We start from the raw sequence: 14271 nt of genomic DNA, 5'->3' as shown, positions 1-14271 counted from the left end.
GCTGCTTTTCAAAAATTTTGCTTTCTAAGATTTATGATTGTTTAAATGATATTAGTTAGCTCTGTCTGCTGTTTCTAAGCACTTAGCACATCACTAATATCTAAAAATACCTATATATATACATCTGAAAATGTAGTGCAAAGTCAGATTTCAATGTTTATTCCTAAAACGTTTGCCAAAGCTTGCTTCAGAGCGCCCAGACAGTGGCAGATGCATTTATGAATGGCTGGCTAGAGTTCTCCCAGCAGATGGGGCTCTTGCCCACAGTGCTGCTGGGCTGTGCAACTTGCTGCATGTCATTTTCTGGATGAAGTTGTTGCACTTCAGATCTTTTCATAAGGCAGTGTAGCCTTAGCTTGACTGCATATTTGATTTGTCTGGGAGCCAGAGCCAGGCTGAACATTAGAGTTCTTGGAGAAATCTACTCTCCAGTTTTTCATGCAGTGCAGGAATTCCTCATATGTGAGGAATATGGCTCACAGTTTGATTTTCCTTGGTGGAATTTTCTGGCATGTTCATGTCACTGGAATCCTGTAGATATCCTGGCTTTTGAGTCACTCCCTGTCCCACTGTGCTTAATTTGCAGAATGGTGAAGAGTTTTCCAGTGTTTCTGGAGCTGATTAGGAAGGCTTGATTTCTCATCAAATAGGACAGCTTGCATGTGTCTGATGTCTATTCTTGCTTCCCTTAATTTTTACCATAATCTCTTCCTGAATTTTTTATGACCTCACTGACATATTTTCTAGGGCATGATTCAGAGCTATTTGTTCTGTGCATGTTCCCATAAATCACCTCTGTGTAGTAGTTTGTACCTCATGTAAGAAAAGGAGGGAAGCTGACTGTAGTAGGGCTGAACTTGCAAATCTAATTCTGTGCCATAGATTCCGCAGGCAGCCCATGTCCTGCCTAATGGAAGATAGACAAAGTTAGGGCATGAAGCAAAAGTTCAGTCTGAATGTCCTGGCAGAGACATTTCGACTTCAAAAACCTTGTGGTTTGCCTGCATGTGTACTGTGGCTGTCTTGTGTAGGAGAGAGTGCTATCAACAGCTTAGAAACAGTCCTAAAGCTGGGCCTGTGCTCTCATCTCCATCCAAATTCCATGTGAACAAACTGGTAGAGGACCAGTTTGCCAAGCAGCAATGTGCCTTGTGTTAGAGCAGCCTTTACCCTTGGGGCTCCTCACAGCCCCCACTGCTTTTGTGCCAGTGGGAGGAGGGATGAATGGTTGGCACCTGGCCCAGGTGTATTTGGAGCAGTTGCTGCCAGGTGTCTGAGTGCAGAGAGTTCCCCTACACACAGAAAATTCCTTTTCAACTTCTCCATCCTGTCTTACCTTCTTTGTTACAACACTGCTTACAGACGTTAGTCTGGCCCTGTGTAATCATCCTTACAGAGTAGGCATATATAATTCCTACTTTGGGTGCAGGAGATTAATGTCAATCAAGGACTCCCTTTTAGGTCCCCTTAATTTTCCCTGTATCACAGTGTGAAGTCTCTGCTCCTTGTTCATTTCCTCTGTCTCTTAATACAACCTGTAAATTGTGGTGTGAATTCAAAGCTAAATTCTTAAACTGCAGCCTTCAGTGCTATCTCCAGACTCTGCCAGAGTCTGTCAGGAGGAGCTGCACCCAGACAGGAAAGGGAGGCTCTGGGGACTGGTCTCCAGTATATGGCATGCAGCACCAACAGTCACATTCTACTTTTTTTCTCATTCCGTTCTCTATTGCTTCTGGTAAAAGTAATTAATCTTGAGAACCAAGAGGTGCTGCACTGGAAGCAGAGCATGATGGGACAAGGGGCCTTTCCTGGGCTCTTCCCTTTCTAAACTGGGGTTGGTCTTTATTATCTGTGAGTTCTTTTGTCAAAAGCCAACATTGCTCCTGCATGTCCTCTGTCCGATAAAAACAAAGTAAGTACTTCTTTGGGGTTGACCATTATTTCATTGTAAAATTAGTTTTGTAAGAAAGGGAAGACTTGGGTTTTAAGTCTCAAATGCTGCTGTTGTATTGGCATATCTGCAATGCATAGTACCTCTTAATTTTAAAACTGAACTCACCCTGGAGAGACATTTGTTGCATTAAGAAATGAAGGAGAATATTAGTGCACCTTAAGCTGGTTATGCATTTTTGGCATATCTAATAATCTGTTCCTATTTCTTTGCTGTAGATTGCTTGCACAACACTAGATGTGGATCTGGTCTGCATAAATGTAACAGAAAAGCTGCCATTCTACTTCCGAAGGCCCCCTGTGAATATGGTAAATTTACATCTAAATTGTATTCTTGCTGTTAGAGTGACATTAAATACAAAATCTGAGTCGAATTCCCTACTGCTTTCCACCCACCATTCCTATCCAAGTGGTTCTTTTATTTTCTTGCATAATGTATAGTTTTGTTTCAAATGTCCTTCATTTCAGAGCCTCCACTGCAGCAATTAATACACATTGATGTATGTTCTTTCTTTTTCTTCTCCTGTCCCCCACTTAAGAAGGCAGAAGTGGTGTTCCCAAGGAGTGGAAACAGAGCCTTCAGGCCACTGTGCTGCTAAGCAGGGAGATATGGTGTGATTGCTGACAAAGCTGCTTCCCAAACCAAAATGGTACAGCTGTGTCAAAACAGATAAACAGCCCTTTGATTTAAAAGACAGGAAATGTGAATGGCAGTGTTAATTTAGGAGAAGGATGTTGTGCTGGTTACTTGAAAGACAACTGTATTGAGTCCATACTTGGACAAAAGAATGTCTTGGTATGTCTTGGTAACCCAATGTAGCATTGCTAAATATATGCTGTGGGACCCAAGATGGCTATCAGTCTGGATCAAATATAGTTCTGCCTGCTGTTGGTAGTTTGCCAGAAAACTTAATCTGCCTGTGCTCTTATGGGAACTTGTTTTCTCCTCTGAGTGTATGTAAAGGTTCATTCCACATGGGCATTCTTGGCTGATGTAGAACGTAGTTCTCAAAATTTTAAATTTGGAATTGGCTAGTAATCCTACTTCCTTTTCTTATAAAGTTTTGACCTAGAATAAAAATTCAAAATTAACTAGAATTAATTCTGAGACAGAATAACAATAATACATTGGCATTTATGGTAATCTGAGGATTTCAACATTCCACTTGGAATAACAATTTTCTATGAAACACTGTATGAAAGTACCCTAGCTGTCTAAAACTGCAGCAGCTGGCCCAGGTCAGGAGCTGTGTGGCTCTTAGAGCCCTGTGTTGGGAGACATTTTCCTTGCAAGCTACCTTTCATCTTCCACAGTCCCAGCCTCAAGGCAGTCTGTCCGTTTGAGTGGTCTCTGCATCCTGGGGCAGTCAGCTCTGGTTGTTACAATGCCAGACAGATTGGCAGGCAGCTGAAGTGGTAAAGATGAGGTTAAAAATCACCTTGACTGGAAATTGGTGTATTGCCATCACCTGTTTGGTTTTGATAAATTCAGACTTCCCTTGTTTGCACCTATCAGGCCAGATCTATGTAGAACATTTGATGCATGTATAACTTCTGTTGTGCTTGCATACAGAGGTCATGCATGGGTGGGAGCTGGATTAATTCCAGCTGTATTCGGTTACTGGACTCTCTTACAGTATTACCATTGCAGCCTATTTTAAAAATATTTGTGTAAGAGTAGAGTATCATTTCAGGCAAATGTAGGATTGCCATGGAACAAAGAACTCCTGGCCTTACATTGTGTCTTTATTGCTAGCATACTGTGTGCATGTTGCTTAACCTTTCTGTGTTTGCGAAAACAAGAATACTGGGCTTTTGGTGAGGCACTGGGACAGATAGCAAAGGATGTCAAAGCAGCTGAAAATATAACCAGTATTACTATTTGAAACCTCTTCTGTGACTCAGTGTTTTCTAACATTGTCACAAACACCAGAGTATGCTGTGAGACAGGAGAAGAAGGGTCCTCGTTGCTGCTTTTGTGCAAGGAGGAATTCTTCATCTGCAATACATGGCTGCTGAGGGAAGTGGTGAACTTTCTTACAGCAGGGTGTGGGACTAGAGGAGCTGGGTCCTCAAAGTTTCAAGACAGCAAATAACCAGCAATGGTTTTCTGTCTCCTTGACTGATTGCATGTATATATTAGTGATAGCCAATTACAGCAAATAAGTGGTTGGTACTTGTTTGTTAAACCTCATCTATCTGTCCAAGATTTATGCACACGTATCTGGTGTACAGTGAAGCCTCCCCCCACTCTCCTTTCATGCTGTGCTCTGCTCTTACTGGAACAATTCTGCCTTATTTTTTTTGTATGTGACACAGTTAAAGTGAGAGTAAGCTGCATCAATAACAGACAGCAGTTGTTAGATTGTTAGGCTTCTCTCCTTTTGATTTTTGATCACTCTCTTTCATGTGAAGGCAATAGATCGAGGCATTTACTTTGAACTTCTTTACACGCCTGCCATCAAAGACTCTACTATGAGAAGATACACAATTTCAAATGCCATCAGCCTGATGCAGATCTGCAAAGGAAAGGTAAGCTCTCAAAGTGAAAACAAGGTAATTAAATCAGTTCAATTTTTTCTGGAGTTGTACAGACTGAGCCATTTTAGAAGAGTTTGATGCTGGGACATCTGAAACTGTGACTAAATCTTGGCCTACTAACACAAGGGCACAATCATTGTAGCTCCAGGTACTTCCAGTCTTGCACCACTGCATGCTTTCGTCTTAAGCTGTCAAGCTGTTAGATTCTTTTTCCAGAACAACCCGTGTGTTGTTACGGTATGCAGTTCCCAAAAACAAAGGAAGGAGGGGACGGAGGGAGATTAAAGTGCCAGACATCTAAGGTTTGCACTAGAACTGAAATTCATGTATTTCTTTAAAATCTTCCACTTCATATTTCTCATTAACCAAAAGCTCTTTTGACTGCCTACTTTGAATATGGGGGCTAAAAACCAATTTTAAAATAAAGTAGAAATCTTGTTTTGTTAACAAGTAAATTCTCTGTGTCCAAAATAGACCAAACAGCTAGCTGGTCTCAGCCAAGGCTTTGCTGCAGTCAGATGAGCTGCATTCTTCCATGCTACTGAAGCCCAAGGAAGAAGTAACTTTGAGATGCCTGTAACCCGTTGCTTTCATAATTTACCTCCTCCCAGGCTACCAGGTTAAGCTGTCTGTAATGCTGTGTCTTCTCATGCCATGTTTAATAGGGGGTCATATCAAATTTAACAGAAATGGTAGCTCCCCCTTCTGTATTGTAAATGGCCTCTGCCACATGTAGCTAGTCCAGAGAAGCTGGATTTGGAAAATCTGAAGTGGGATGTAGAGCTTGGAAGGTAAATTAAAAGTAGATCTGTCATTACCTCAGTTCTCCTCAAGCATGGCAGCTCTTATAGAACAGCAGGGTGGGTCAAACAGATTCATTTCCTTGATGCTACAGAGGAGGTGAGTGTTTGCACAGCCTCTCCTGAGAAGCCCAGCTCTGGCATGTAATGACATGACGTTCTGACTTGGACATGACTTCTATACATACCAACCACTTTCCTTTGGAATTCCCTTTTTGATATTGCTCCTCTTTCCTCTGTGCAGTTCAGGATGTGCTTCTCACGTGGTGTTGATGAACTGGAGAGCCCCAGCTGAGTTGATGTTATGGATAGGGCAAGCAAGATGTTCAGGCTCTCAGTCTGTGCACGGTGCCCTTTCACTCTGCATCTGTCAGTCAGGGTTTCATGTGTGGCTGGAAGGTAAATCAGCTGGAGCTGCACAGGACAAGTTGTTCTCAGGCACTGGAAGAGGACTGCTAGCATGTCTTTGTTCTTTGCTTCCAGACTCAGTAGGCTGGGGACCAGCAGAGATGGTTATTAGCCCTTACTGAGAGTTTGCCTCTGTCAGTGAGATGGAGGCCCTTGCTGAAATGAAACCTGGGATGGCTGGTCCATGGGCTGCTTCTGTTGGTACCTGGCATGCAACTCTCATGTTCTGTAATGTTGCTCAACCCGTGGTAGCTTTTGGATCCTTTTATTCCTCCTCTATTATAGCGGGGCAGAGAACCTTCAGAAATTTGCTTGTGTTCTCAGAGCTGGCATTGAGCAGTATCTTTAAAACATTAAAATGTGCAGGGAATGAAGGAGAAGCTCCCCTGCCTTGCCAGACAGAAGGTGTGTATAGCCACAGTCCCTCACCTGCCGTGTTTTGGTAACTGAGTTGGAGGCTGCCTGGAGCAGTGTGCTGAACAGCTGCTGTCTGCTTTACCTGGGGAGATAGTGTTTTGCCTTTTAGATTTGCCTTTAGCTTTTGCCTTGGATTTGCCTTTGCCTGCTGCTCCTTCACTTGCCAGCAGTGCTTTTCTTATCTGCTCTTCTGTCCCTCCTCCATGTTACCTGTCTCCTGGTGAAAGCCTTTGAACCAGGCAGAGCGTATCTCCAATGCCCAGCAGTGATCCACAGTCCTGTGCTGGCTTCAGATGGCTCATACAGCTGCTCTAGGAGCTTCTCTGGGCCTGGGTGACAGGCATTGGTTGCTACGGTTTGCAGCAGGAAACTTGAATTTTCCCAGCAAACTCTTGCAGTCAGCACCACTTATGCCCAAAAGCACCTCTGGGATCCATAGTGTAGTCATTTTAAAGGTGAAGTATTCAGAAAAAAAAATGTCCTAGGCTCCATCAGGATGTGTGCTGTTAAGTCACTTTGTTGTATATATTGCTTCTGCTTCTGGCTTTCCTTGTGGTGAGGCAGTCATCTGTCCCATCCTCTTCTCCTCAGCACATGAGGAAACCTTGGGCACATTGACCATGCAGTCAGTTTTACACTGGTCTTTCAGCTGTTGAGTTCTAGCTGCACACAGGGCATTTTCTTCCAGTGCCTGCCCAGCTCTTTGTGCTGTGGAGGTGGCAGGGGAAGCAGAGCAGTGTGGGGAAACCCCACCCTGAAAGCAGAGCTGGGTGATGTGTTGGTGGTACTGACATCAGAGAGGGAAAGTCTGTCTCTGCCTCAGCACAATTCTAATTCTCACCCACTCAAGCAGGAATTCCCAAAGCCCTTTATTCAGTATAATAAAAGGTGCAAGGAGATTTTGCTGCTGCAGAGTTACCAGCTGAGCTAAACAGGCCCCCCTAGGTGGGCATCCTTGGAGCTCAGCATCACAAGAGCTCTGGCAGCTGAGCTGTGGGATCTGCCAGCCCCAGTGTAGTCACATACCTGTTCTGCAGAAACCTTTTGGGGGAGAAGGATTTCTCTGCCTGGTGATTTTCATAGGGGTGCCGGTGTTAAGGGAGAGGAGTGTGTGGCACAAAGTGGCTGCCACTGCCTAAGTGTACATACATCTCCTGGACCAGTGTGGGTATGGCCAAGGCTAACATGAATGCTTAGCATTGAGAGGTACTGCAACAGTATAGGCTGAAAATCTGGGAGCACCAAACTGTCTAAAGGTACTGTCTGTAAGCTGCTTCTGGGGGATCCTGGATTCATAAATCCATTTCTGTTACAGCTCAGGGTGAGTTGTTGTTTATGTGGGGCCTTTTTCAGCTGGTGTAAATAAAGGAGACACTTCTTAATGCAGTGCCTGCAGCTCTGCATTTTTTCTTTACCCTTAAGGGCACTTTGAAGTCCACTATGAGAGATACAGGCTGATAGGTGATTGCTTAATGCCATCACTCTGGACACTTATACTGCTTAGCCTGTCACTCCAAAATGAGATGTGCTTACTAATCTTCTATCTGGCTGTGAGAGGTTTGTAATTGCAAGGGAGGGCTTGTGCCTGTGCCCTGTCTGTGTAGGGGACAGGGCAATAACTAAGTTTATCACGTCCCCAAATTAAGATTCCCACCCTGAGTTCATCTGAGGGGATCAGATACTCTGATGTTTAATTGGGCTCTGAGCCTGAACTTAGCTAATGCTCAAAAATTTTTGCATCTTGCTGATTTTTTTTCATTTCTTGGTGCTGTCTGACAGATGAATGTTTGTACTCTTTTGTTTTCCAGAACATAGTTATATCTAGTGCAGCTGAAAGGGTAAGTCCCAGATTTTATTTTTAAGTCAGAACAATTTGAAGATTTATCTGTGGCTGAAAATACAGCTTTAATTACACATTAAACATATAAAAATGTATGTTTAAATATGGTTGCCATTACCAAAGAATTGTATTGTGGGTTTTGGGACTTTTTTTTTTGGCTAGTTGTTTTGTTTTGTTGGTTTTTGAGGGATTTTTTTTGCTGCTGCTGTGGTATTTTTCATGACAGTTTTGTCCCAGATGGACACTCTATTTGACAAAATAGTGGTATTTGCTTGATTTACTGTTATCTTCAGTAGCTTGCTATTATATAGCATTTAATCTTGCCTATCTGATAGCCTTGCCCTGCCTGCTCCCACTGTCAGCCTAACAGCAAAGGCATTCACATATACAAACTTCTTTGTTTTGTTTTAGCCTCTAGAGCTCCGGGGTCCTTATGATGTGGCTAATCTGTATCCTTTCCCAAAGTTCAAAGTGGTTTTGAAATTCTTTTCATCCTTTACAGTCCCTGAACTTTATACAGTGGTACTTGTTGGTGACCCATTCAGTGAATCAGGGCTCTGAGTGTGTGTGGAAGGAACAACAGATCTTGGTCATGGGGTGGCAAAAGAAGCCACTGTAATTAATAATGTTTGTGTTCATCTCCAGGAAAGTTTTGTTGTGATGTGCATTAATGTTGTGTGGGTGTAAATGGAGAAATTAATAAAACCCATAAAAATCTAAGCACACTATGAACCAAATGAGAAATTATTACTTAGGATCTCCAAAGTGTCACATTTTTGGTGGCAGAAGCTATAAAGTTGTTTTTTTGTGTAAAATTAGAACTTCCTATATGAGCAGTAACTGCTTCTGTTCTGGATTTTCCAGTCCTTAGTTATACATGTAATGTTAAATAACATTGTTGTGTTCTAGAAAGAAAGGAGAGTGTCTTGTCTTCCCTTCTTTTAGGAGTTCAGATGCATTTTTATTACTCTCCCCACCCCTGAAGCACATATTTGGCCAGTCCCTGGAAGGGAAGGAGCGTGCTCTTGAGTCATGAGAACCATGTGGGAGGCTGTGTGGCCTGGAAGGATCTTATGCACAATGTTTTTTCTTCCCTCTTAAAATGAGCAGTCAGGCTCAAGCCAAATTAACATAGCTAAGGTGGTGTCATCCCTGCTAAAAGTGGCTGGAAACTTCAGCATAATGCTTTTGTATCAGACAGTGCCCTGTCCCCAAAGCTGAAATTTTCTGAGGGGTAATTTTTTTTCTTGATTATGCATATCTAAAATGTTTCTATGTTGACAGACTTTTATTTTCAAAAGTACAGCTTCTTGTCTGGAAAGAAGCAACATTGCCAGGAGCTTTCCAGGAGGGCTGCTGGGGAACTGCAGCCAGGAGATTTGGGTGCCTCATTTCTGCTTCTGGATAACCTTATGCAAAATGTCACTTTGAGTTACAGCTTTGCTAATTCCCAGTTATTTGTAGAGTAAGCAAGCCTGTCGTGCAGAGAGCCTTCCCTGTCGTGTGTGTTGCTTCCTGTGTGTTTGATCCTGAGCAGCAGTGACAGAGGTTTGCTGTTTGGCCTGTCAGAAGGTGAAGCAAAGGCAGCTGTGTCCACCAACTGCAGAGCCACCATGCTGCATGGAGGTGAGCACTTGTAAGCTCCTCTAAGTAATGTGTGCATTTGTTAAACTGAGTTCTTGTGGATGCATATTCTCCAAAAGGTCTGAGACCTTACAGAGCAAGTCAGATCAGGATTTTACTTCTTTGTCCAAAGCATGAAGAGGAGCTTGTGTGGCAAGGCTCTTTTATTTTCCCTTGTTGCCATGTTGGCAAATCAGTGGCTGACCTGGCAGTGCTGTCTGTGCTGGAGGACACGTGCAACCACATTGAGTCATAAAGGATTGAACCAAAATAGGAACCTGCTGCTGTGCTTCGTAGTCAAACTACCCCATTTCAGAAAGGTTTGAATGCTGATCTTAGTGACACTCACAAAAACTCAGTGATTGACGTAAAAAAAATTTGCCTTTTTGCAGCATGTGTGCAGAAGCAACCTTAGTCATGTCTCTTTCTGATGCTTTTAATACGTGGATTATTTCCAACTCACTCTTCAGTGTGGAACATTTCAAACTCATGGCAAAATCAACAGGTTCTCCTCCAGCCTGCTGCTCATCTACATGGAAATACAGAGTTTATCAAATTTATGTGAGATTTCTCAAGCCTGTCATCTATCTTATCTGTGAAATTAAATAGCAAGTGTCATTTCCCTTGACCCAGAGAGGATACTAGCCCAGAATAAGTCAATATATTTTGTCAAGGTTCTTGCAGAGCCTCTCTGCTAATAGAGTATTTGTAGGGAATAGGGAGTCTCTTCTAACTCAAATTTTGCAGAGAAGCTTCCCACCAGTAATTACAAAATTGGATTTGGCTCAGTAGGTTATTTGACCAGTATTTCATGATAATGTTGAGAGTTTAGTAAATAAAATTCTTGAATACCGTAAAATACTTCCTTGGTATGTAGGGGATCCTCTGCCAATACAATTGTGCCCACATAGTCTAAGAATCCTGGGGTATGTGAATGCATTTTTTAGTGTTTTTTTAAGAACAGTATGTTTGGCTCAGAAGTGCTTTTGACAGTACTTCAAGAATGTGTCCTTCTGTGATATTGAACTGACTAAGCCTGGTTTCCTATGGTTTTGTGTCTCTACAGCTCCTCAGCCCCTGCAGACCTTGGTTTTCCTTGGTTTGCTATAATTCTACACCCACCATTGTATTTCCCCCGCTATTTTCTCCACTCTGTAATGCAGTGAATCCCGAGCTCCTGCCCTTGCAGTTTGCTTCCCTGCTGTGTGTGCTGACTGGCTGGTTGCTCTTCCTCTCCAGCTGTGGGTTGGGACATGGACACCTGAACTGAGTATGCCTTAAATGCATTTTATTTTAGCATTTGAGGTGCTGGTACTGCAGCCTCTGCTTGTGTATTCCAGAAACTCGAAAGAGTGCCTGTGGCGTGGTGTACACGGTGAAGAAGCCTCGCAAGGTTGAGGAGGAAGAAACAGCAGTGCCAGCCTGCAAAAAAGCTAAGACTCAAGCTTGAGGACTGAGCAAGTTGTCAACAGAAGCCTCCATCTTGTCTTTACCAAGTGTTGAGTTTTCCTCCAACCTCCAGCCAACCTAATTTTTCCCTTACTACCTTGCTCAGCCCGCAGAAGAATTACTCTTCCAGCATTCAAGTGAGGAAAACTGTGTGAATGAGACTGCTGAATAGTATTCACCACATCTGAAAGGTCATGCTGGGCTTCTGGCCAAGGGCAGGAGACTGACTCTTCATCCTCCCTTAGGTGTCCTGGAGTGAATGCAAACTCAACAGAACATTTCTAACGTGGAAGTTTTTACTTATACACGTGCATTCCTTTTTTATTAAAAACATGTCTAAGAACACATGCCTTCGTAGTCTAGCTCTTCTGGTTTCTCAAATTTTAAATACATCTCTGTGCAGCTGCAAGCCTGTGGGTGAAGTTTACCTTCAAGTGGCCTGTGAAGAAACTTTTTAATCAGCTCCTGAAGCACCATATGTAGTAAAGTTTCTTCTCCCAGGTTTCCTGAAGCACATTGCTGTGGCCACTTGGGTGCCTGAATGGTTGAACTGCTGCCGGGTTAGGTGATAAACAGGCTGAGTTAGCCAGCACTGTTGTAATTTCTGTTTCCTGCCAGGCTTGCTGCCAGTGTGCAGGTAATTGGGCAGAAACAAGCAGGGAGGTTGTGGCTTGCAGTGAAGGGCAGCAGGTGGAGGTGAGCTGTGATTTCTGTGGAGAAGGATGTGAGCACACATCAGGCCTGTGGCTGGCAGGGTGGCACTTCTGAGTTACAGTGCTTGTGTGAGAAAAGTCTCATCTGCCTGAAGCTGTTGGCCTCAGTCTAGGAGAGCTGCCTGCAGACAGAATAGGTGGTTCTGCTTGCTCCTCTGGGTTTTGTGCAAATTCACTCCAAAATTGGCATTCCAGGAAAAGCTATTCATTGCTGCCTACTTCTGACTCCACCTTAGGATAGTGCCCCGGACATTGCTTTGGCCAGACTATAAAGCCAGCTGACATGGGTTGGTGAAGGAGTGTGAGAGCCTCTGGCAGATTTGTCTGTCAAGCCACCCAATGGATAATCGGGAATTTAACTGAATGCAGCATCTAAATACCCCTCTACTCTGCTCCCTCCCACCTGGAGTGCTATGTCCTCAGCACAGGAAGAACATGGAGCTGTTGGAGTGTGTCCAGAGAGGGCCACAAAGCTGGGAAGAAGGATGGAACACTTCTGTGTGGAAATGCTGAGAGAGCTGGGGTTGTTCAGCCTGGAGAATAGAAGGCTCCAGCACCACCTTACTGGGGCCTTCCAGTATTTGAAGGGACTTACAAGAAAGATTACTCCAGAATATTCATCACAGCCTGTTGTGATAGGACAAAAGATAATGGGTTTAAACTAAGAAAGGATGGATTTAGTCAGGATACAAGAAAGAAGTCTTTTACAATGAGGGTGGTGAAACACCAGCACAGGTTGCCCAGAGGGGTGGTAAATGTCCTATCCCTGGAAACATTCAAGGCCAGGTGGGACAGGGCTCTGATGGTGTTGTAAAGGTCCCTGCTCATTGCAGAGGGGTTGAAATAGATGAGCTTTAAAGGTCTCTTCAAGCCCCAACTGTTGTTATTCTATGGTAAGGGACATCATGCCCTGGCTGGCAGCCGTGAAGGTTGTTCTGCTTCTGCTAAAGCAAAGGGAGAAGTGTCTGCCTTTCCTAACAGGACTTGGCATCTCTTGGCTTGGATAACTGGAGCTGTCTCATGCTTCACATAGTAGTGACTAACTAAGAGATTATCTTTTCTAAATCAAACTCAGTAATGGAACTGTAAGTTTGTTTTACTAGCTAGTTGAAATACTGTCTTTCTGCTTTTACATGTGCCTCCATTTAACAAAATAAGTGAGATGGGGTTTATCTAACAGTGGCAAGGAGGAAGTGTAAGGGATGGCTGCTCTTTGCAGCTGAGACACTTAAGTTTTTAAGAATTTTGCAGCAGACACGATGTGAACTTCCTTTAAAGAGAGACAAAATTACCTCATGCATGCTCACCACTCCAGCAAGTAAAAAGAACCACTCAGTTAATTTATTCTGAAATGGATCAGTTCAAAATGTACAGAAAAAGCAGTACAAATTTACAAATATACATAATCTGATTTTGCATTCTTCTATCATCATACTTTGTAGTAGTCTAGTTTTTAAAAAATTCACTTCCCTGATACAGTCTCCTCTCACCTTCACAACATTACATCTGAATCCTTCAGTCCAAAGGGGTACATGGGGGTAGGAGCTCTGTCCTCGAGCTCGTTATCAACCACGATTGCGAAACCCTGTGTAAACACCATTACTCAACTGCTTCATTAAATCCTCTTGGCACCTCAGTACACCTCCTTCCAGTGCTCTTCCACATACCACCACTCAATTCACAGGTTATTTTAGTAGTGAGACAAGGCAACAGTCTCAAGTATTTGCTATTTAGAGCAAGTATTTGCTATTTAGAGCTATCGGAAGGCTTGAGAAAACTTGCTACTATAGTTGAAAATTCTGCCATTTAAGACCAAAGGATTTATGTTGCTGGCAAAAATTGCATTTAGACCAATTGCACCTATTAAAAAAAAGCTTAAATAACATCATTAAAAATTACTTTTAAATAAATAAATAATAAATAAAAATAAATAAAGCCATTTTAGAGCTAGTGGAATTTTAACACTCAACCTGTCTTTTAAAATAATTTCTTTGCAGGTTTCTTGCAGTTTCAGTGAAGACACCTCAAATAATCCGGTGCCATAAATATTTTCAATAGATGTTCAAGGACATTTTCATCCAGGTTTGTGGGAAGCGTTTCAAAGCAGCAAAAAGAGCATGGTCTGGTTTCTTTCTTCAGAATTTACCTAGATGGGCATTCTTTTTGGAATTGTCTTTCAGGCTGTTGAATATCTCTTTGGTGCCATTCTGCCACTGAAGGACAAGATCCATAGGAGTTTTCCCTTCCTGGTTAAAAGAAACAGAAATATTTGATTTCATCCAGTGATGGCCAAGTCCTTGTTCTTTCCTAAATACTTGTTCAGTGCATCTGCGTGATGTGAATCCCTTCTGCATACACAGGCTTAGACTTATTCTTGCACCCCTGGGATCAGAGTATTTCTGCTCTACAGATCTAGTCCCAGTCCTGGTCAGACCCATGATGAAGACTGCCTGGGTTTCAGTGGGTTTAGGCAAAGGCTGTGACCAGCAGAACATGCAGGTCTTCCTTTTGTTTTAGTTTCAAGTGATTA

The 14271-nt window shown here is 43.0% G+C and overlaps 2 protein-coding genes across 2 annotated transcripts in view; one reads left to right on the top strand and one right to left on the bottom strand.

The window, feature by feature from the left end:
• RPP30 (ribonuclease P/MRP subunit p30) overlaps window positions 1-11375 on the top strand; it is a 24117-nt gene extending 12742 nt beyond the window's left edge. Inside the window, exons 8-13 of the mRNA XM_031061637.1 lie at window positions 2170-2259; window positions 4366-4482; window positions 7925-7954; window positions 8368-8405; window positions 9503-9582; window positions 10920-11375. Coding sequence (XP_030917497.1) covers window positions 2170-2259; window positions 4366-4482; window positions 7925-7954; window positions 8368-8405; window positions 9503-9582; window positions 10920-11029 — 465 coding nt within the window. The 3' untranslated portion in view covers window positions 11030-11375. The remainder of the gene's footprint in view (window positions 1-2169; window positions 2260-4365; window positions 4483-7924; window positions 7955-8367; window positions 8406-9502; window positions 9583-10919) is intronic.
• A 1680-nt stretch (window positions 11376-13055) lies between these two features.
• The window catches only part of ANKRD1 (ankyrin repeat domain 1), an 8260-nt gene continuing 7044 nt past the window's right edge, over window positions 13056-14271 (bottom strand). Inside the window, exon 9 of the mRNA XM_005416457.2 lies at window positions 13056-13987. Within this exon, the coding sequence (XP_005416514.1) occupies window positions 13877-13987 (111 nt within the window). The 3' untranslated portion in view covers window positions 13056-13876. The remainder of the gene's footprint in view (window positions 13988-14271) is intronic.

This window comes from Geospiza fortis, unplaced genomic scaffold, assembly GCF_000277835.1.
Source record: "Geospiza fortis unplaced genomic scaffold, GeoFor_1.0 scaffold130, whole genome shotgun sequence".
NCBI lineage: Eukaryota > Metazoa > Chordata > Aves > Passeriformes > Thraupidae > Geospiza > Geospiza fortis.
The sequence above is the reverse complement of the archived record's forward strand: the minus strand, read 5'-3'. Positions and strand labels throughout refer to the sequence as shown.